Genomic DNA, 24,619 nt, shown 5'->3' with positions numbered 1-24,619 from the left:
GTGGAAAAAAGACAGCATTTTCAACAAATGGTGCTTGCTCAACTGGCAGTCAGTATGTAGAAGAAGGCAAATCGACCCATTCTTATCTTCTTGTACAAAGCTCAAGTCCAAGTGGATTAAGGACTTTCACATAAAACCAGATACACTGAAACTTAAAGAAAGTGGGGAAGAGCCTCAACATATGGGCGCAGGGGAAAAATTCCTGAAGAGAATACCAATGGCTTGTAATGTAAGATCAACCGACAAATGGGACCTCATAAAATTGCAAAGCTTCTGTAAGGCAAAGGACACTGTCAGAAGACAAAAAGGCCACTAACAGATTGGGAAAAGATCTTCACCAATCCTACATCCAATAGAGGGCTAATATCCAATATATACAAAGAACTCAAGAAGTTAGACTCCAGGGAAACAAATTACCCTATTAAAAAATGGGGTATAGAGCTAAACAAAGAATTTTCAACTGAGGAATATCGAATGGCCAAGAAGCACCTAAAGAAATGTTCAACATCCTTAGTCATCAAGGAAATGTAAATTAAAACAATGCTGAGATTCCACCTCATACCAGTCAGAATGGCTAAGATAAAAAACTCAGGTGACAGCAGATGCTGGCGAGGATGTGGAGAAAGGAACACTCCTCCATTGCTGGTGGGATTGCAAGGTGGTACAACCACTCTGGAAATCAGTTTGCCAGTTCCTCAGAAAATTGGACATAGTTCTATCTGAGGACCCAGCAATACCACTCCTGGGCATATACCCAGAAGATGCTTCAACATGTAAGGACATATGCTCTACTATGTTCATAGCAGCCTTATTTATAATAGCCAGAAGCTGGAAAGAACCCAAATGTCCCTCAACAAAGGAATGGATACACAAAATGTGGTACATTTACTCAGCTATTAAAAACAGTGAATTTATAAAATTTGTAGGCAAATGGATGGATCTGGAGAATATCATCCTGAGTGAGGTAACCCAATTACAAAAGAACACACATGATATGCACTCACTGATAAGTGGATATTAGCCCAGAAGCCCAGAAGCTCAGAATACCCAAGATACAATTCACAAACCACATGAAACTCAAGAAGGAAGACCATAGTGTGGATACTTCTATCCATCTTAGAAGAGGGGAATCAAACACCATGGAAGGAGTTAAAGAGAAAAAGTGTGGAGGAGAGAGTGAAGAAATGATCATATAGAGACTGACTCACCTGGGGATCCATCCCATTTACAATCACCAAACCCAGACACTATTGCAGATGCCAACAAGTGCTTCCTGACAGGAGCCTGATATAGCTGTCTCCTGAGGCTCTGCCAGTGCCTGACAAATACAGAGGTGGATGCTCACATCCATCCATTGGACTGAGCACAGGGTCCCAATGAAGGAGCTAGAGAAAGGACCCAAGGAGCTGAAGGGGTTTGCAGCCCCATAGGAAGAACAACAATATGAACTAGCCAGTACTCCCAGAGCTCCCAGGGACTAAACCACCAACCAAAGAGCATACATGGTGGGACTCATGGCTCCAGCTGCATATGCAGCAGAGGATGACCTAGTTGGACATCAATGGGAGGAGAGGCCCTTTATCCTAAGGAAGGCTGTATGCCCCAGTGTGGGGGAATGCCAGAACCAGGAAGCAGGAGTGGGTGGGTTGGTGAGCAGGGGTAGGGGGGAAGATGAAAGGGAGGGAGGGTGTTTTTCAGAGAGGAAACCAGAGAAAGGGATAATATTTGTAGTGTAAATAATAAAAAAAAAATCCAATTAAAAAAGGGGGCGGGGGAGGGGAAGAGTATTAAGAAGCTAAGAACCAAAGGGCATGGAAGAATGCTGTGAAATGCTGTCTTCAGGACATGAGATGACCACTACACATGTGCACTCACAGAAGCTATGGCCACCTGAACAGGACTGAACACTTCTATCACTGGCATGTGATTGGGCACTCATGCCAGTCCACCCTATTGAAAAGCTATTGGTAGTTAACAGTGGCTGGGGAGGTTAATCTTTTTTCTTCACTGGTGCAGGCAGTTTTTTAAGGTACCCATAATCCAGTGAATAACCCCATATCTATGTACATACATGTTAAACTCAATGGACACGAGAGAGAGGGGGGAGAGAGAGAGAGAGAGAGAGAGAGAGAGAGAGAGAGAGAGAGAAGAATAAAGTCAGAGTAGGGAGGTGTGTTGGTAGGAATGGCAGTGGGAAAGGGGACAAAAGAGAACTGGGAGTGATTCTTATAAAAAGGCATTATATACAAGTGTGTGTGTGCAAAACTGTAAAAGAATACATAAAAATTATTTTTAAAAAAGGAATCATAAAAGACTACCATGTACAACTGAACATCCCTCCTACTAAAATAATAGTCAGCCAGAAAGAAACTGGCAACTGCAACCAAGGAAGACTAAAATGTAAAACTATAAAAATATGAAGTAATTAATAGTAATTAATCAATGGGAAGCTTAAAGCAATCATTCAAAACTTCACACCCAAAAAATTTAGGGTCACATAACATCACAGTTAAAACATTCTGAATTTTTAAAGAGCTGAAAAGAGAAAGTCGGACTAGGTTATTCATAGTAATTCTTTACTTTTAACAATCATAATTGTGATTATTATGATCATATAAAAGGAGGAGTGAAGAATATATGGGAATTTTGTATAAAATCTTTACCTTTTTTGTATCTATAAAGATTATTTCAAAATAAAGTTCATTTAAAGAAACTGATGGTGACAGACAAAATAAGGGAAAATTATGAAGGACTTAGGTGAGAACACTCTCAGGTGCTATCAGTCTGTCAGATAGATAGTGATCTAATTGTGTCTGTCAGATAGATAGTGATCTAGTTGTGTCTGTCAGATAGATAGTGATCTAATTGTGTCTGTCAGATAGATAGTGATCTAATTGTGTCTGTCAGATAGATAGTGATCTAATTGTGTCTGTCAGATAGATAGTGATCTAATTGTGTCTGTCAGATAGATAGTGATCTAATTGTGTCTGTCAGATAGATAGTGATCTAATTGTGTCTGTCAGATAGATAGTGATCTAATTGTGTCTGTCAGATAGATAGTGATCTAATTGTGTCTGTCAGATATAGATAGTGATCTAATTGTGTCTGTCAGATATAGATAGTGATCTAATTGTGTCTGTCAGATAGATAGTGATCTAATTGTGTCTGTCAGATAGATAGTGATCTAATTGTGTCTGTCAGATAGATAGTGATCTAATTGTGTCTGTCAGATAGATAGTGATCTAATTGTGTCTGTCAGATAGATAGTGATCTAATTGTGTCTGTCAGATAGATAGTGATCTAACTGTGTCTGTCAGATAGTGATCTAATTGTGTCTGTCAGATAGATAGTGATCTAATTGTGTCTGTCAGATAGTGATCTAATTGTGTCTGTCAGATAGCAATCTAATTGTGTCTGTCAGATAGCGATCTAATTGTGTCTGTCAGATAGTGATCTAATTGTGCCCCGAGTCCTAAATATCTGAGTGTCTCCTGTTCCTGAAAGCAGTCAGCTTTCAGCAAGTACTGAAAGAGAGCAGAACACAATGACATTCATTCTTGTCATCAGTACATTACATACTTACCAGTTTTATCACCATGAAAGTGTTATATACACACAGGTCACAAATGTAAGAAGACAGAGAAATAAGGGACCGACTACTTTATCTTCAATTACTTTCTACTCAATTGAAACTTTGAAAAGAAGGGAACAATGTTAACATAAGAAGGTTCCTGCTTGTCAAAATAGGTACAGAACTGAAAGCCACGCACAAGTCTTAAGACAGTCTGAAGTACTGCAGTACAGCAATCGTCTTCATTTGTATGAGAAAAAAAACAAGGGTGGGACTGGGTGCCACTCCCCGAGGCTCCAGAGACAGAGGCTGGGCTGGGATCTCATTCCCTCCTCCGCTCTCACCACTTTTACCCCTTGGGTTGAAATTTCAAATATGCTTCTTTTGAACACCCAAAGTGGTTGGTAGTTAAAGGAGATACAGGGGCGAGAGAATATTTTGTGACTGTGTCTGTGTTGTATTCTAGTCAGTGAGGCCTGATACTCACTTACCTATGTCTCATGACTTGAAGAAAGTCTTTACTCTTTAACTGTAAGTATAGGCCTGTGATCTCCTCTGCTCGACAAAGTACAACTTCCAGACAAAGTGTCTTCATTACTCCATGAAATTTTGGCAGCAGAAAGAACAAAGCATTCAAGAACCTGTGGAGGTAGAGAGGTTCATGAGAAGATGGGGGCTGATATGCTCCCACACCTCCTACCCATGTCCCAGGCCTCCTGCCACTGTCCCTTACCTGTCAGCAAGAGGAGGGAAGCCCTTCGCTATTTTGTTTAAGCAAACAATAAATTTGTCTTCCATAGTATTTTGATGTTGCTTCAGTTGTTTTATAACCAGTTCACATACCAACTCTGCTATCACCTGAAAAATTAAGTTTCCTTTCAAACACATAAAAGTAGAACACTATGTTAAGGGCTGAAACCAAAATTTATTTTAATAATTTAAGTTAATCCCAGGAACACGTCCAACATCATGACCTTCACCAAGATTCACATTCAAGTGATAAAATTGAGTGCTAGGAACGGCCACCAGTTTGTAGTAGCCACCACACAGTCACAAGGTTCCCAGGCCTCAACTGTGACAGTGAGTGTGTAAAGCCATACCTTGGGCACTGTGCAATGATCTAATGCCTTGTGCTTCCTTCTGACATAGAAACACTGCAAGTCCTCTGAGAAGACAGAATTCTCTTTAGTTTAATGTTTATCAAATACAATTTAAGATGCATTTTATGTTAGGTGCCTTGATCAGTCCTCACAGTGAACTCTAGTTCAAGAGACCTGATCATGGTCTTCCTGCATGGATCACAGTCTCTTCACCCTTCAACACTATTAAATATTCATTTGTACACTGTCTGTCCCTGAGCAGAGACGGGGCCTGTTTCCTGCTGTGTCTCTAGGATCTGGAACCTGTAACCTCCCCAAGCCTGAAGCCGGCTGATGCAAACCTTGCTGCCACTGAGAATGAGACCACCTGGGTGAAGCCTTCTGACCTAGATGGCTCTATTGTTCTGTCACCCACTGCTGCTGCTCTCCTCCAAGACTGCTATCTGCTGAGAGGCCCCTGAGATATTCAGGAGGCACATCCTATCCTGCAGGCTGGCTCCAGGCACCAAGAATGGACTGGCAAGGGATGGGCTTTCCCCCTTTTAAGCATAGTCTCTGAGTAAAATCTCTGAGTAAAATCACGGGCCTTGATCAGAACATTTGGCTTAGCTTGCAGTCTAAGTCTCTTTCAGCCCCAACCTGCCTTCCAGAAATACCCAGTTCATGTAGGCCGCGGGCCAGCTTACAACAGGAACCAACATGTAAGATTTCAAAAGCAAGGACTCCGTATGGACCATGGACTCAACGAAGACTGATCGGAAGTGTGAAAATACTCATTTCAGTTGTCTTTACTCACAAATATGGAAGATCATTACAAATATTTAAAGCATGAAGGTTAGCAAGTAAAAAGGGTAGACACACTCATGACAAGTGCTTAGAGGAAGACAGAGAAGGAAAGAGAGAGACAGAGAAACAGATAGACAGTGAGAGTGCTGGCCTCCAACAAGTGGACAAAGGACAGAGATAAATGAAACTTGAATTGTTTTTAGGGATAGAAGGAAGATTGATTTTCTAGTGGCTAGTCTGATTTCCCTACTCCCACACTGCTATATACCTAGGGATCCATCCCATCTGCAGACACCAAAGCTAGACACTATGGCTAATGCCAAGAAGCGCTTGCTGACAGGAGCATGGTATAGCAGTCCCCTGAGAGGCTCTACCAGAGCCTGGCCAACCATTGGATTGAATACAGGGACTCCAAGGGAAGAGTTAGCGGAAGGACTAAGGGAGTTGAAGGGGATTGCAACCCCATAAGAACAACAATATCAACTAACCAGACCTCTCCCCTCCCCCCAACACACACACACACACACACACACACACACACACACACACACACACACACACGAGCTACCAGGGACTAAACCACCAACCAAAGAACACAGATGGAGGGACTCCATGGCTCCAGCTGCATATGTAGCAGAGGACTGCCTGGCATCAATGGGAGAGGAGGCCCTTGGTCCTGTAGAGGCTTGATGCCCAGAGCACAGGGGGATGCTAGGGCCATGAGGTAGGAGTGGGTGAATACACCAGTCAGAATGGCTAAGATCAAAAATTCAGGTGACAGCAGATGCTGGCGTGGATGTGGAGAAAGAGGAACACTCCTCCATTGTTGGTGGGATGGCAAGCTTGTACAACCACTCTGGAAATCAGTCTGGCGGTTCCTCAGAAAATTGGACATAGTACTACCGGAGGATCCAGCAATACCTCTCCTTGGCATATACCCAGAAGATGCCCCAACTGGTAAGAAGGACACATGCTCCACTATGTTCATAGCAGCCTTATTTATAATAGCCAGAAGCTGGAAAGAACCCAGATGCCCCTCAACAGAGGAATGGATACAGAAAATGTGGTACATCTACACAATGGAGTACTACTCAGCTATTAAAAAGAATGAATTTATGAAATTCCTAGCCAAATGGATGGACCTGGAGGGCATCATCCTAAGTGAGGTAACACATTCACAAAGGAACTCACACAATATGTACTCACTGATAAGTGGATATTAGCCCAAAACCTAGGATACCCAAGATATAAGATACAATTTGCTAAACACATGAAACTCAAGAAAAATGAAGACTGAAGTGTGGACACTATGCCCCTCCTTAGAAGTGGGAACAAAACATTCATGGAAGGAGTTACAGAGACAAAGTTTGGAGCTGAGACGAAAAGATGGACCATGTAGAGACTGCCATATCCAGGGATCCACCCCATAATCAGCATCCAAACGCTGACACCATCGCATACACTAGCAAGATTTTATCGAAAGGACCCAGATGTAGCTGTCTCTTGTGAGACTATGCCGGGGCCTAGCAAACACAGAAGTGGATGCTCACAGTCAGCTAATGGATGGATCACAGGGCTCCCAATGGAGGAGCTAGAGAAAGTACCCAAGGAGCTAAAGGGATCTGCAACCCTATAGGTGGAACAACATCATGAACTAACCAGTATCCCGGAGCTCTTGACTCTAGCTGCATATGTATCAAAAGATGGCCTAGTCGGCCATCACTGGAAAGAGAGGCCCATTGGACACGCAAACTTTATATGCCCCAGTACAGGGGAATACCAGGGCCAAAAAGGGGGAGTGGGTGGGTAGGGGAGTGGGGGTGGGTAGTTATGGGGTACTTTTGGTATAGCATTGGAAATGTAAATGAGCTAAATACCTAATAAAAAATGGAAAAAAAAATAAATAAATTGAGCCAATAAAAAAAAAAAGGAGTGGGTGAGTAGGTGGGTGGGGGGAGTACTATCATTGAGACAGGGGGAAGGGGGATGGGGTAGGGGGCTAGCAAAGGAGAAACTAGGAAGGGGGACTACATTTGAAAAATAAACAAAATAATCAATTAAAAAAGAGTATTAGGATAATTATAAATGGAATATAACTTTACTGGAACTTCATCATTCATATTTAGTAGGTGAATAGATTATTTTCTGTAACATTTTACGTTGAATGTCACTAATCAGTTGCTTGTGTTTGAATAATTCAATATTGTTCATATTTATATATATTATGTATATTAAATTTGATCTAATAATAAAAAAAAAGCGAGATTTAAGGAAAAATTACTTTAGAGAAGATTGGGAAAGGTCTTGCCAGGATATACCCAAAATTCCTTGAACGTGGGCTCCACAGGAATTCTGGGATGATTTCTGGTATGACAAATTAGAAGCTTACTTATAGAATAGGCTTATACAGCAAGCAGGGAATAGGGTGCCTAGCCTATCTCAGACAGTAGGAATTTAGGTCTTGAGAATTATATAGAAAGCCTGGAAATAGGCTCACATAGTAAGTAGACAGAGATATTAAATAAATAATTTAGGCTTTGATCTCATGGAAGGTCAGGCAAGGGACAGTAGAAGCACTATCTCAACAGATAATATTTCTTTAGATTGCTTTATTTACTTTGAATTGTTTTAATTATCAAAATGAGTGTGATTTTTGACTTTGGTGGTTATATAAAAATTACTCTGGGAGAGAGGTCAAGCTAAATGTTTAATGATTTCCAGTTACTGGCTCAAGGACATACTATTCTGGGAGGAAGGCTCTGCATTTGTGTTGACAGGGAAGGAGAGTAGGCTCTAGATCCTTTCCAGAGTGATATGGATCAGATATGACAGAGGGAGACCCCTGAACAACTAGGAAAATTCAAGAGAATCAAACAGGACAGGTGAAGATTCATTGTGCCATCCTTCACATGGCACGAAGACTCACTATAATTGGTTATTAATAAAATTAACTCCTAAAAAGGAGAGCTTTCTTTCACATGTTCAAACAAGGAGCAGAATTTCTTCCTTAACTAAACTGTACACCTTGCACAATCTATATGGATATCTTAGTGGTACTAAAATTTTGGTTGTGAGATTAATATATTACAGAATGTACAGCTTTTGCAAGATTCATCCTCAGAGATGCTGAACTAACCTGCTTGGACTGATTATCATGGATTCCGGGTCATCTTGCCTCATTCAACATTTCAGATGGGTCTAGTCAGAACTTCAGTCAAGCCCTAAACCTTCTAAGCATAGAGTCTGGATAACAGATGCTAAAGCTAGCTTTCTGAAGCCTAACCAAATTTTCTAATTTTCCTACCCCTTCCCACCTCTTTAAAGAATTTTTCATTGCCCCTCCTCAACCTAGAAGAAGTTACGGAGAGTTGTCAGCCCAATTCCCTGTTTTTTTGTTTGTTTTTTGTTTTGTTTTGTTTTTTTTTGGGGGGGGGGAGTCTGGTAATGATTATTTTACAACTTATAGAAAAGTGTTAATTTTAAGGGATAATTTGGGAATGGTCATAATTTTGAACAGGGAGAGAATAGGTGGAATTGATTGTGTAGCAATAATCTGAACTGGTATAAATTTTTATAATTGATTTAAAGTTGAAGTTATAATTTCTTATATTGGTACAGATTTATTTTGATACAGATTTAAGGTTCTCATTGGTATTAATTTCTTATACTGATGTAAAATTTGAGATTAATACTGTTACTCTTAGACAGACATTGTGCCCATACAACTCATTTGAAAATACAAAGCTTAGACCCAGTCCTTCTAATAAATGCTACTACAAACTGTTTTTAGATGATTAAGCAATATGAGTTAAGGGTCAGATAGCAAACTCATGGTTATATCAGACTGTGATGTAATTAAAGGGTGTTTTTGATCTATTTCAATTAGAAATAGATAAGAGTAGTCAAGGTTCAGATTATCTTACTTATATAGATAGTATTAAAAAATATCAGAAATCCACAGAATGTGACATTTAATGTTATTAATCATTTGACAATGAGACATATCTACTCCCGACAGCACCCCCTTCTTGGTTCAAAGGAGAAATCGAGCATCTTCACCTCCAGGCAAGGTTGCTTATCATGGCAAGGTAGACACTGGGAAGAAATTGACTATTTCATCTGCAGACAAAATACTTTCCAGGCAAAGGACACGTTATGCAAAATACTCAACTGCTGGTTCTACCAAGACAGGGTAAGCAGTCCTTAATTATTCTGCTCTGCAAAGGTCTGTCAGATGATCCTGTACCAAAATGCTGAAGACTGATGCTCCAACATTTTGAGGCATTAGGAGGCTGTCCAGGTAGTCAGGTATTGGTGCTTCCTATATACTCAGATAATGTTTAAGTCATTCTCAGATTTCTGATGGGGTTAAAGACTAGTTTAAGTCTCATAATCAAAGTCAAGTTGTTTAACATTGAGAGAGAGGATGAGTAGTGGGCTGCGGCTAATAGGTGGGTGGTCAGAGATGTTTAGCAGGGACTAGATTTAACTGACCAACTAAAGTTAGGGCTGGTGGGAGGAGTGGAGCTAAGAGTAATGATAAGGGCATGTTTTCCAGGTGGGAGACAGTAGTGCACAGCAACTGTGTCAAGAAGGCAAATTGAAAAGGAACAAGTGAGTCCGTCTGTGTGTGTGTGTGTGTGTGTGTGTGTCTTTTATCTGTGGACTCAAGAGAAGCTGGGAGGGCACTGGTAGTGCGGCCCCTTTCCAGGGCTTAGGCAGGGTAGCAAAAAGCTACATTTGTAACAGTGGCCACACCAATGTTTTTAACTTGGTAAGACATAAAGCAAAATAAATACATAAGAATGAGAGGGGGGGAGGGTGAGAGGGAAAAAGGATAGGAGAAGGAGAGAGAGAGGGAGAGGAAGAGGGGGAGAGAGAGGGAGAGGGGGAGAGAGAGAGAGAGATAGCGTCAGTTGTAATGAGGGTGGAAGGTAGACCAAGGTCATAGCAAGGTAAGTATACAAGGTACACACATGTGAAACTGTTGTTTTAAAAAGGTAATAAAAATTAAAAATAAGCTTATAAAGTAGAAAGGGTGGGAGGTTACAATGCCAAAATAAAAATGAAGCTCCATTTTCCTAAGGGTTTGCTTTCCTGAGTTACATATTTACAGTCATGGAAATGGGAAGAGTGCATTCCAAGTTGTTAGCACCACTAAGTCTGTCCTCACTTATCCTGGTGGTACCCATAGCACAGCCTCCACCCTGATGGATAAAGATGGCTTTCAAATCCATGAGGCTAGATAAGATGTTCAGGGGTGTAACAAAAGATCACCAGATCAGAGCAAAGAGCTAACCAAACAGTCACACAGTGAGAAGTGAACCTGGAAGCAAGGGTAACCTGGAAGCAATGCCTGGCTAGTCCCTTTGCTCTGAATACAGCAGCAAGAAGTCACCAATGTTTGCATGTTTTTGTCCTGTTGGGGCAGGCAGGGCTTCATGGATGCTAGACAAATGCTCTGTCACACACTCATACCTTAGTCCCTACATACTCCATTCTCCCACCAAAAGCAGTACTGTTAAAAGGAAGAGATGCCCTCCCGTGCCCAGTAGGATCAAGGAAGATACAGGGCAATCATAATCACCAGTGCACAATGCAGCACTCACGTGTTTTCTCTCAGTAATGTATTGAAGAATAAGTCCTAAAACTTCTGCTGCAGCTGCATATACTTCTTTATACTTCACAAAGGACATGTTATTGACTAAAGCTTCAAAATACCTGTAAGAATACAGAGAAAACAAGCATAAAACAGTCCATTCTGATGTTTGACACAAAAAAATGTAATAATTTTCCTCCTCATGTCACATTAATAGGCAAACTGAGAAAATATATAAAATGTGACACAAATTACATATAGACTTAAATGTGCATGCATATAGATTTATGGGCTCTGGCTTCACAACCATAAAAGTCTACTGTCAAATCCCAGTTCAACACTGCAGTAAGAGTATTTCCCTCCACTGCATACAACAGAAATCTGCAGGAAAGAAAGAGGACGTATCTAAGAGTAGAATTCCCTGCCACAAGCCATCTAAAAGCAACACAATGCTGAGAAAGTGAAGGGTGATACTCTGTGCAAAGTGACACATTAACTCTTGGCTTTTACAGCCTGAATGGTAACTCCTGGTGATGTTTTTAAGTCAACACTGAGCTACTGGCTGCCTCAGCTCTGAACCTATACCATCTAAAGCAACAGCAACAGGTGCAACTGGTCTAAAGGCCAATGTTCGCCAATCAGAATTAAATTTGCCTCTCCCTCACCGAGACCTATAGCCGAGGGATCTAGGAGTACAAGGCTAAACCTAGAGAACATTATATGGATATCAAGTTTAAAAAAAATCCTCAAGAGCAGGGAAAGAGGCCAGGCATTGTGGTGTAAGCCTTTAATCTCAGCACTTAGGAGGAGAGGCAGAGGTCTGTGAGTTTGAGGTGCGTCCAATTTAAAAATCAAGTTCTGTGATATCCAAAGCTATATGGTGAGATGCTGACAAGAAGAAGAGAAGGAAGAGGAGGAGGAAGGAGAGGAGAGGAGGAAGAAAAAAGGAGGAGGAGGAGTAAAGAATGGTATCTTTTGGCAGACAACCGGCCACCATCCGGACCAGAGGACAGGTGTCCGCCTGGCTTGGGAGGCGGCCTCAGCCTCAGCAGCAGCGGTCGCCATCTGGGTTCCGGGACTCCGCGGGACCTAGGAAATTAGTCTGAACAGGTTAGAGGGTGCGCCAGAGAACCGGACAGCTTCTGGGACGGGCGGAAGCACAGAGCCGCTGAGGCAGCAGCCTGGGCGGGCCGCAGACAACCGGCCACCATCCGGACCAGAGGACAGGTGTCCGCCTGGCTTGGGAGGCGGACTCAGCCTCAGCAGCAGCGGTCGCCATCTTGGTTCCAGGACTCCCTGGAACTTAGGAATTTAGTCTGCACAGGTGAGAGTCTGCACCACAGGAGCTGACAGCTTCTGGGAACTGCCAAAGCAACACAGCTTCTGAGAGAGGCCCTGTTTTGGGCCTTCTTCTTCGACCAGGAGGAGGTCCAAAAACAAGATATCTGTGCACCTTCCCTGTAAGAGAGCTTGCCAGCAGAGAGTGCTCTGAGCACTGAAACTCAGAGGAGAGAATCTGTCTCCCAGGTCTGCTGAGAGACGGTAACAGAATCACCAGAAGAACAATCTCTAAACAGAGTCAACTATAACTACTAACTCCAGAGATTACCAGATGGCGAAAGGTAAACGTAGGAATCCTACTAACAGGAACCAAGACCACTCACCATCATCAGAACCCAGCACTCCCACTTCGCCCAGTCCAGGGCACCCCAACACACCCGAAAACCTAGACCTAGATTTAAAAGCATATCTCATGATGATGGTAGAGGACATCAAGAAGGACTTTAATAAATCACTTAAAGAAATACAGGAGAACACTGCCAAAGAGTTACAAGTCCTTAAAGAAAAACAGGAAAACACAATCAAACAGGTAGAAGTCCTTACAGAAAAAGAGGAAAAAACATACAAACAGGTGATGGAAATGAACAAAACCATACTAGACCTAAAAAGGGAAGTAGAAACAATAAAGAAAACTCAAAGTGAGGCAACACTGGAGATAGAAACCCTAGGAAAGAAATCTGGAACCATAGATTTGAGCATCAGCAACAGAATACAAGAGATGGAAGAGAGAATCTCAGGTGCAGAAGATTCCATAGAGAACATCGGCACAACAATCAAAGAAAATGGAAAATGCAAAAAGATCCTAACTCAAAATATCCAGGAAATCCAGGACACAATGAGAAGACCAAACCTACGGATAATAGGAGTGGATGAGAATGAAGATTTTCAACTCAAAGGACCAGCAAACATCTTCAACAAAATTATTGAAGAAAACTTCCCAAATATAAAGAAAGAGATACCTATGAACATACAAGAAGCCTACAGAACTCCAAATAGACTGGACCAGAAAAGAAATTCCTCCCGACACATAATAATCAGAACAACAAATGCACTAAATAAAGATAGAATACTAAAAGCAGTAAGGGAAAAAGGTCAAGTAACATATAAAGGCAAGCCTATCAGAATTACACCAGATTTTCACCAGAGACTATGAAAGCCAGAAGAGCCTGGACAGATGTTATACAGACACCAAGAGAACACAAATTCCAGCCCAGGCTACTATACCCAGCCAAACTCTCAATTACCATAGATGGAGAAACCAAAGTATTCCACGACAAAACCAAATTCTCACATTATCTCTCCACGAATCCAGCCCTTCAAAGGTTAATAACAGAAAAAAACCAATACAAGAACGGGAACAATGCCCTAGAAAAAACAAGAAGGTAATCCCTCAACAAACCTAAAAGAAGACAGCCACAAGAACAGAATGCCAACTTTAACAACAAAAATAACAGGAAGCAACAATTACTTTTCCTTAATATCTCTTAACATCAATGGTCTCAACTCCCCAATAAAAAGACATAGACTAACAAACTGGCTACACAAACAAGACCCAACATTTTGCTGTTTACAGGAGACACATCTCAGAGAAAAAGATAGACACTACCTCAGAATAAAAGGCTGGAAAACAATTTTCCAAGCAAATGGTATGAAGAAACAAGCTGGAGTAGCCATCCTAATATCTGATAAGATTGACTTCCAACCCAAAGTCATCAAAAAAGACAAGGAGGGGCACTTTGTTCTCATCAAAGGTAAAATCCTCCAAGAGGAACTCTCAATTCTGAATATCTATGCGCCAAATACAAGGGCAGCCACATTCATTAAAGAAACTTTAGTAAAGCTCAAAGCACACATTGCACCTCACACAATAATAGTGGGAGACTTCAACACACCACTTTCACCAATGGACAGATCATGGAAACAGAAACTAAACAGGGACACACTGAAACTAACAGAAGTGATGAAACAAATGGATCTGACAGATATCTACAGAACATTTTATCCTAAAACAAAAGGATATACCTTCTTCTCAGCACCTCATGGTACCTTCTCCAAAATTGACCACATAATAGGTCACAAAACAGGCCTCAACAGATTCAAAAATATTGAAATTGTCCCATGTATCCTATCAGATCACCATGCACTAAGGCTAATCTTCAATAACAAAAAAAATAACAGAAAGCCAACACTCACGTGGAAACTGAACAACACTCTTCTCAATGATACCTTGGTCAAGGAAGGAATAAAGAAAGAAATTAAAGACTTTTTAGAGTTTAATGAAAATGAAGCCACAACGTACCCAAACCTTTGGGACACAATGAAAGCATTTCTAAGAGGGAAACTCATAGCTCTGAGTGCCTCCAAGAAGAAACGGGAGAGAGCACATACTAGCAGCTTGACAACACATCTAAAAGCTCTAGAAAAAAAGGAAGCAAATTCACCCAAGAGGAGCAGACGGCAGGAAATAATCAAACTCAGGGGTGAAATCAACCAAGTGGAAACAAGAAGAACTATTCAAAGAATTAACCAAACGAGGAGTTGGTTCTTTGAGAAAATCAACAAGATAGATAAACCCTTAGCTAGACTCACTAGAGGGCACAGAGACAAAATCCTAATTAACAAAATCAGAACTGAAAAGAGAGACATAACAACAGATCCTGAAGAAATCCAAAACACCATCAGATCCTTCTACAAAAGGCTATACTCAACAAAACTGGAAAACCTGGACGAAATGGACAAATTTCTGGACAGATACCAGGTACCAAAGTTGAATCAGGATCAAGTTGACCTTCTAAACAGTCCCATATCCCCTAAAGAAATAGAAGCAGTTATAAATAGTCTCCCAGCCAAAAAAAAGCCCAGGACCAGACGGGTTTAGTGCAGAGTTCTATCAGACCTTCAAAGAAGATCTAATTCCAGTTCTGCGCAAACTTTTTCACAAGATAGAAGTAGAAAGTACCATACCCAACTCATTTTATGAAGCCACTATTACTCTGATACCTAAACCACAGAAAGATCCAACAAAGATAGAGAACTTCAGACCAATTTCTCTTATGAATATCGATGCAAAAATCCTCAATAAAATTCTCGCTAACCGAATCCAAGAACACATTAAAGCAATCATCCATCCTGACCAAGTAGGTTTTATTCCAGGAATGCAGGGATGGTTTAATATACGAAAATCCATCAATGTAATCCACTATATAAACAAACTCAAAGACAAAAACCACATGATCATCTCGTTGGATGCAGAAAAAGCATTTGACAAGATCCAACACCCATTCATGATAAAAGTTCTGGAAAGATCAGGAATTCAAGGCCCATACCTAAACATGATAAAAGCAATCTACAGCAAACCAGTAGCCAACATCAAAGTAAATGGAGAGAAGCTGGAAGCAATCCCACTAAAATCAGGGACTAGACAAGGCTGCCCACTTTCTCCCTACCTTTTCAACATAGTACTTGAAGTATTAGCCAGAGCAATTCGACAACAAAAGGAGATCAAGGGGATACAAATTGGAAAGGAGGAAGTCAAAATATCACTTTTTGCAGATGATATGATAGTACATATAAGTGACCCTAAAAATTCCACCAGAGAACTCCTAAACCTGATAAACAGCTTCGGTGAAGTAGCTGGATATAAAATTAACTCAAACAAGTCAATGGCCTTTCTCTACACAAAGAATAAACAGGCTGAGAAAGAAATTAGGGAAACAACACCCTTCTCAATAGTCACAAATAATATAAAATATCTCGGCGTGACTCTAAATGAGGAAGTGAAAGATCTGTATGATAAAAACTTCAAGTCTCTGAAGAAAGAAATTAAAGAAGATCTCAGAAGATGGAAAGATCTCCCATGCTCATGGATTGGCAGGATCAATATTGTAAAAATGGCTATCTTGCCAAAAGCAATCTACAGATTCAATGCAATCCCCATCAAAATTCCAACTCAATTCTTCAACGAATTAGAAGGAGCAATTTGCAAATTCATCTGGAATAACAAAAAACCTAGGATAGCAAAAACTCTTCTCAAGGATAAAAGAACCTCTGGTGGAATCACCATGCCTGACCTAAAGCTTTACTACAGAGCAATTGTGGTAAAAACTGCATGGTACTGGTATAGAGACAGACAAGCAGACCAATGGAATAGAATTGAAGACCCAGAAATGAACCCACACACCTATGGTCACTTGATCTTCGACAAGGGAGCTAAAACCATCCAGTGGAAGAAAGACAGCATTTTCAACAAATGGTGCTGGCACAACTGGTTGTTATCATGTAGAAGAATGCGAATCGATCCATACTTATCTCCTTGTACTAAGGTCAAATCTAAATGGATCAAAGAACTTCACATAAAACCAGAGACACTGAAACTTATAGAGGAGAAAGTGGGGAAAAGCCTTGAAGATATGGGTACAGGGGAAAAATTCCTGAACAGAACAGCAATGGCTTGTGCTGTAAGATCGAGAATTGACAAATGGGACCTAATGAAACTCCAAAGTTTCTGCAAGGCAAAAGACACCGTCAATAAGACAAAGAGACCACCAACAGATTGGGAAAGGATCTTTACCTATCCTAAATCAGATAGGGGACTAATATCCAACATATATAAAGAACTCAAGAAGGTGGACTTCAGAAAATCAAACAACCCCATTAAAAAATGGGGCTCAGAACTGAACAAAGAATTCTCACCTGAGGAATACCGAATGGCAGAGAAGCACCTGAAAAAATGTTCAACATCCTTAATCATCAAGGAAATGCGAATCAAAACAACCCTGAGATTCCACCTCACACCAGTCAGAATGTCTAAGATCAAAAATTCATCTACATGATAACAACCAGTTGTGCCAGCACCAATTGTTGAAAATGCTGTCTTTCTTCCACTGGATGGTTTTGGCTCCCTTGTCGAAGATCAAGTGACCATAGGTGTGTGGGTTCATTTCTGGGTCTTCAATTCTATTCCATTGGTCCACTTGTGTGGGGAGCGGGTGTGGCGGCAGTCCCAAAGGTGCCAGGGACTGCAGCTAAGTCATATGACTTGCACCTGACTTCCTCATACAAGACACAAACATCTTGAGTGCTGCGCAGGTGTACCAGGATACAGGTGAATCCAATTTGGTGGAGATTTGCCCCTGCTGCCCTGATTAGCTGAAGCTGCGTGCCTGGTGAGGTGGCGTGGCCTGCTGTGCGTGGATGGGAACTGAGAGTATAAAAGAGTGAGAGGCCCAGGGTTCGGGGGAGATATAAAAACAGGGGAGATATAAAAACAAGGGAGATATAAAAACAAGGGAGATATAAAAACAAGGGAGATATAAACAGGGGAAATATAGAGAAAGAAGAAATAGGACTGAATAAACGTGTGCAGAAGGATCCTGTAGCAGCGTCGTTCTTCCTGGCCAGTTGAGCGCGCGCAACAAGTGGTGCCGAAACCCGGGAAGAAAAACTCGGGACGGGACGAGAAAACCCGGGACGAGAAAATACAAGAAAACCCGGGACAAGAAACATCTTCAGGCAAGAGCGAAGACCCCCTGCTACAGGGAGGATTCAGAACTGCATCACGGGGAAGGAGCAGTTAATAAAGGTTCCCGTGAAACAGACTGTTGAGAAGGATCTGGCGTGGATTCAGAACTCTTCAGCTGGGGAACGGTACTGATGAAGAGAAAGAAGAAAGATGAAGACTGAATAAACTGCTGTTAGAAGGACTGGTGGTCGCATCGTTCTTGCTGGTCGAGAGCAGGCGCGACAATTGGTGGCCCGTACGGGGAACCGACTCCCCCACCGAGTTCAGAACTTTCAGCAGTCAGTGGTTGCCGGCAGGGTAAGTTCACAGTGAGTGAAACTTGCGACCCCAGGAGTTTGGGAAGGACCTCAGATAAAATAGAGGTGAGCATAAAGTTGCCAGGAAGTAGGCACAAGGTAACAAAAGGTTCCCGGCTTTGGGACAAGTTAAGGTTCCCTGTTTGGGGACAAGTTAAGGAACTATGATAACCTCAGTGTAGTGATCAATAGATCCTCGCTGTGTAGTTATGCTTTTTTCTCCCGTTGACCCTTTGTGGGTAGGTCTGATAGTTTTGGTCTTGTTTGTTCTGATATATGGACTCTGTTACTGTTTGAAACTGTGTGTAGAGGCAGTCAAGACAGGTCAGAAAATCCTTACAGAGCAACAAGAAAGTATGTCGGAAGAGGAGAAGGGCTTAAAAAGAAAAAGGAAAAAGAAAGGAGACACAGTGTTATCAGGTGGACAGAAAGGACAAAATAAAAGAGCTGAGGCGGAGGAGGAAGGCGAATTAGCTTCTGCGTCCTCTCCCTATGCCTCCTCAGCAGCCACCTGTAGGTGGACCTTCTGTCTGGAGATTTGGAGAGGATCGACCAGATCAGGTGTTGACGTGGGCGAGAGGGTCTGTTTGTGTGTTTCCACAGGACCAGACGGAACCTCTTTGGGTACTGGAGAGATTGGTGAGACGCTGCAAGAATGAGGCTCCTGATCCAGTTGCCCCTGTGGATGTGGTGGATGATCCCACAAGCACAAAGGATGGAGCCAAGATGAGAGATCCTTTCCTTATTCCAGAAGCCGATACCAGCTCGGCACGACGTTCAAATTTTTCTATGCCTTTTTGATCCCTGAATTCCCCTTAAAGAGATAGCCTCTCTGGCTATCTATCCCTTGCTTCAGGGAAGATGAGCGGGGATGAGAGCCCTGGGATGTATGCTTGTTATAGTGTGTGTGTGTTGTGTGTTTGGCACATGTGTTAGGTGCAGCGTGTGCAGGCCCGCACTTTTGCCATGGTAGCATAGGCTTTTGCTGCAGTGGAGGCGGGACAATCTCCTCAGATTCGGTTTGCCGCTCTAAAAGAAACTATGCTGCGTTATGCCGTGGGGTGCGAGGCTAAGCACTGCACAGAGGATAGCTTGCTGTTGGCATCCTGTGGAAGGCACGTCTGATTGCATGAAGGTTCAGTGTCCTAGTTCCCTTCCCCCAGGAAAAACGACACGGGAGCTGGCCAAGACCTCTCTGGGTGATGAGCCCAAGGGATGGTTTTGTGTAGGGCCCCTATGCTTGCACACTGGGGATCAGACCTCTACCTTCACCCATGAGGCTTGCTTGCAGCAATTAAGATCTGGCCATAGGTTAATTAATATCCTGGCCTTTTGATGCACCTGCCGCAAGCAAAACACAATCTCCCCAGGTGTGGCTTGGCATGATAGAGAGGTAGTCAGTGATAAGACTCCCTGGGCATGTCACCAACCTAAGACAGGGATCAAACCAATGCTGTTTGTCTCCCAAAGACAGGTAAGGGGCATGGTTGCGAGGGGCTATCTACAGACATTCTCTCTGCCAAAAAAGAAAAAAGGGGGAATTGTGGGGAGCGGGTGTGGCGGCAGTCCCAAAGGTGCCAGGGACTGCAGCTAAGTCATATGACTTGCACCTGACTTCCTCATACAAGACACAAACATCTTGAGTGCTGCGCAGGTGTACCAGGATACAGGTGAATCCAATTTGGTGGAGATTTGCCCCTGCTGCCCTGATTAGCTGAAGCTGCGTGCCTGGTGAGGTGGCGTGGCCTGCTGTGCGTGGATGGGAACTGAGAGTATAAAAGAGTGAGAGGCCCAGGGTTCGGGGGAGATATAAAAACAGGGGAGATATAAAAACAAGGGAGATATAAAAACAAGGGAGATATAAAAACAAGGGAGATATAAACAGGGGAAATATAGAGAAAGAAGAAATAGGACTGAATAAACGTGTGCAGAAGGATCCTGTAGCAGCGTCGTTCTTCCTGGCCAGTTGAGCGCGCGCAACACACTTGTCTGTCTCTATACCAGTACCATGCAGTTTTTATCACAATTGCTCTGTAGTAAAGCTTTAGGTCAGGCATGGTGATTCCACCAGAGGTTCTTTTATCCTTGAGAAGAGTTTTTGCTATCCTCGGTTTTTTGTTATTCCAGATGAATTTGCAAATTGCTCCTTCTAATTCGTTGAAGAATTGAGTTGGAATTTTAATGGGGATTGCATTGAATCTGTAGATTGCTTTTGGCAAGATAGCCATTTTTACAATGTTGGTCCTGCCAATCCATGAGCATGGGAGATCTTTCCATCTTCTGAGATCTTCTTTAAAAGCCCCAACTGGTAAGAAGGACACATGCTCCACTATGTTCATAGCAGCCTTATTTATAATAGCCAGAAACTGGAAAGAACCCAGATGCCCCTCAACAGAGGAATGGATACAGAAAATGTGGTACATCTACACAATGGAGTACTACTCAGCTATTAAAAAGAATGAATTTATGAAATTCCTAGCCAAATGGATGGACCTGGAGGGCATCATCCTGAGTGAGGTAACACAATCACAAAGGAACTCACACAATATGTACTCACTGATAAGTGGATACTAGCCCAAAACCTAGGATACCCACGATATAAGATACAATTTCCTAAACACATGAAACTCAAGAAAAATGAAGACTGAAGTGTGGACACTATGCCCCTCCTTAGAAGTGGGAACAAAACACCCATGGAAGGAGTTACAGAAACAAAGTATGGAGCTGAGATGAAAGGATGGACCATGTAGAGACTGCCATATCCAGGGATCCACCCCATAATCAGCTTCCAAATGCTGACACCATTGCATACACTAGCAAGATTTTACTGAAAGGACCCAGATGTAGCTGTCTCTTGTGAGACTATGCCGGGGCCTAGCAAACACAGAAGTGGATGCTCACAGTCAGCTAATGGATGGATCACAGGGCTCCCAATGGAGGAGCTAGAGAAAGTACCCAAGGAGCTAAAGGGATCTTCAACCCTATAGGTGGAACAACATTATGAACTAACCAGTACCCCTGAGCTCTTGACTCTAGCTGCATATGTATCAAAAGATGGCCTAGTCGGCCATCACTGGAAAGAGAGGCCCATTGGACACGCAGACTTTGTGTGCCCCGGTACAGGGGAACGCCAGGGCCAAAGGGGGGGAGTGGGTGGGTAGGGGAGTGGGGGTGGGTGGGTAAGGGGGACTTTTGGTATAGCATTGGAAATGTAAATGAGCTAAATACCTAATAAAAAATGGAAAAAAAAAATTCAGGTGACAGCAGATGCTGGCGAGGATGTGGAGAAAGAGGAACACTCCTCCATTGTTGGTGGGATTGCAGGCTTGTACAACCACTCTGGAAATCCGTCTGGCGGTTCCTCAGAAAATTGGACATAGTACTACCGGAGGATCCAGCAATACCTCTCCTGGGCATATATCCAGAAGATGCCCCAACTGGTAAGAAGGACACATGCTCCACTATGTTCATAGCAGCCTTATTTATAATAGCCAGAAGCTGGAAAGAACCCAGATGCCCCTCAACAGAGGAATGGATACAGAAAATGTGGTACATCTACACAATGGAGTACTACTTAGCTATTAAAAAGAATGAATTTATGAAATTCCTAGCCAAATGGATGGACCTGGAGGGCATCATCCTGAGTGAGGTAACACATTCACAAAGGAACTCACACAATATGTACTCACTGATAAGTGGATATTAGCCCAAAACCTAGGATACCCAAGATATAAGATACAATTTCCTAAACACATGAAACTCAAGAAAAATGAAGACTGAAGTGTGGACACTATGCCCCTCCTTAGAAGTGGGAACAAAACACCCTTGGAAGGAGTTACAGAGACAAAGTTTGGAGCTGAGATGAAAGGATGGACCATGTAGAGACTGCCTTATCCAGGGATCCACCCCATAATCAGCATCCAAACGCTGACACCATTGCATACACTAGCAAGATTTTATCGAAAGGACCCAGATGTAGCTGTCTCTTGTGAGACTATGCCGGGGCCTAGCAAACACAGAAGTGGATGCCCACAGTCAGCTAATGGATGGATTACAGGGCTCCCAATGGAGGAGCTAGAGAAAGTACCCAAGGAGCTAAAGGGATCTGCAACCCTATAGGTGGATCAACATTCTGAACTAACCAGTACCCCGGAGCTCTTGACTCTAGCTGCATATGTATCAAAAGATGGCCTAGTCGGCCATCACTGGAAAGAGAGGCCCATTGGACACACAAACTTTATATGCCCCAGAACAGGGGAACGCCAGGGCCAAAAAGGGGGAGTGGGCGGGTAGGGGAGTGGGGGTGGGTGGGTATGGGGGACTTTTGGTATAGCATTGGAAATAAATGAGCTAAATACCTAATAAAAAATGGAAAGAAAAAAAAAAGAATGGTATCTTTTGTCATGTTCTAAACTATTTTACTATAGCCTCTTTCCTCCACATATCATACCCACCCCATCATGAATATGTGACTGCCATCATTCAAGACAGAATCAAGTGAGGCTGGAGTCCAGGAAGAGAGCTGCCAATATAGGGGCACCCCCTTCATAGTTAACACAGTTCAAATCCTCTCATAGAGCCCATGGTATTTGTAAGTGTCAATGTTTAAAATGCCAGTTTCAAAAATAAGAAGAGGGACAAGTGAGAGACGAGTGTGTAAGAGAATTTGCTGTACAAACACAAGGAATTGAGCACCCACACAAAGCTGGGCATGACTAATAAGCCTGCAACCTTAGTATTGAGGCCAAAGACCAGCATATCCCAGGAACTGGCTGACCATCCACACAGGTTCAGGGAGAGACCCAGTCTCAAGGGAGTAAGGCAGAAAGTAATACAGAAAGTTAACTGATGCCTTCCTCTGGGCACTCCATGTGTACTCATGGGTAGCTGTGTGCTCTCTCCTTATCATACCCTCCCATGCCACATACAGAAATTAAAAAGAAAAAAAAAAACCTAAGAGCTTCTGTTTATAGATTTATACAGAACAATTATGCTAATTAAAATTGTTTCATTATACTTATTTAATTAGTGTATTTAGGCCACAGCATATGTGTGGAGGTCTGGGAAAAACTTGGGAGAGCTGGCTCTCTCCTTCCATCATAAAGGTTCCAGGGAATGAACTCAATTCATCAGGCTTGGCTGCAAGCACTTTTACCCTTGAGCCATCTGCTAGTCCCAACTTTTTTTTAAACTTACATTCCTTCTTCACTCCAGATACATTTCCCCTTTCAAATGGCCTATAAATTCAGTCTTAGAATTTTGGGTACAAGTATTTTTAACATTGGTCTGGTCTCTAGATATATCAATACGACTTCTGAAAATCAAATCCAGAGTTTATGAAAGAAGCAAGCCAATCGTATAGTACTTACATGGCACTGGTTATGTCACAATTTGGGTCATAGGGAGGCAAGTTATTAGCTATCACAATGCCTAATAACTGAATTCCCACAGAATTGTCTTTAGAATTAGGGTCCTTATGGGAAAATTTTTCAAATATTAACCTGTAACACAGCACAAAGGAGAAAACCAAAGGTTACACAATGAATAAGAAACAAGAAAACGAATCATTTTCTAAGGCAAATTTTCAGCTATACTGTATATGGAACACAGCTTTTTTCTACTTCCAAGATCCTGCTTATTAATACCACTTGTCAGTTCTTACCTATTCTAATTATTTGTCCAAATCTGGTCAGTTAATAGTAATTGTTCTGAAAATTTCAGCTTGCTCCAGGCAAGTCTAAAGCATCACACTAAGCCTTTGGGGGTGGGGAGGGGTTGCTGGCTCAGGCAGTGCAGGGATCTATACTCCAGGTGCCCAGTGTAATATCAAAAAGAAGGGAGGGCTGAAGGATAGGGTGGGGAACACTGGAGGCACTGAGCACCCAGAAATGCTTCTGGTATCAAACTCTGCAGTGGTGGTTTTATCAGTAGCAAACTTTATCTTATAAATAGACTCTATTTCAAATTATTACTATAATCATTTTTGTGTTTGATAATTTTTAAAAAAATTATATTCCTGGTAATTCATATAATTATACTTCCTTGAAATTACCATTTAAAACTTAGTGCACGTTGACCTTTTCCTAAGCATTCTGTAAAAACTAGCAAATACATACCTGTAAGGGATGGAAAGACACTCCTTCCAGCATTCAACAAGGGTTTTAATAATTTCAAGGTTGTGCCTAAACACAGCTCTTTTGGGATGGAAGACATGCTTCATTAGAAAACGAAGCAATCGATTTGCTAACACTTCATCTTTAGGGACTCCCTGAAAACATTGAAATTCTGTAAGACATATAACATTCCATTCTGGAAAAACATCTTATCGCACCCCCATTTTTTGTTGTTGTTTTGAAACAGATTTCCATGTAGCACAGGCTAGCTTTAAACTTAATATATAGCTGA

The 24,619-nt window shown here is 42.1% G+C and overlaps 1 protein-coding gene across 5 annotated transcripts in view; it reads right to left on the bottom strand.

The window, feature by feature from the left end:
* Positions 1–24,619, bottom strand: part of Prkdc (protein kinase, DNA activated, catalytic polypeptide) — a 204,796-nt gene that overhangs the window by 78,326 nt on the left and 101,851 nt on the right. For 4 of the 5 annotated variants that reach the window (XM_006521861.4, XM_017316892.2, NM_011159.2 and 1 more), the window contains 5 exons: positions 24,331–24,482; positions 23,584–23,715; positions 11,067–11,178; positions 4,305–4,429; positions 4,063–4,212 (listed from right to left, as the gene is read on the bottom strand). In XM_006521861.4, coding sequence (XP_006521924.1) covers positions 4,063–4,212; positions 4,305–4,429; positions 11,067–11,178; positions 23,584–23,715; positions 24,331–24,482 — 671 coding nt within the window. Of the gene's footprint in view, positions 1–4,062; positions 4,213–4,304; positions 4,430–11,066; positions 11,179–23,583; positions 23,716–24,330; positions 24,500–24,619 lie in introns of all 5 variants that reach the window. The other variant, XR_003951769.1, reaches the window with a different exon arrangement.

The sequence above is a fragment of the Mus musculus genome, chromosome 16 (genome assembly GCF_000001635.26).
Source record: "Mus musculus strain C57BL/6J chromosome 16, GRCm38.p6 C57BL/6J".
NCBI classification, from domain to species: Eukaryota; Metazoa; Chordata; class Mammalia; order Rodentia; family Muridae; genus Mus; species Mus musculus.
Note: the sequence above shows the minus strand (reverse complement) of the source record. Positions and strands in the feature narration are given on the sequence as shown.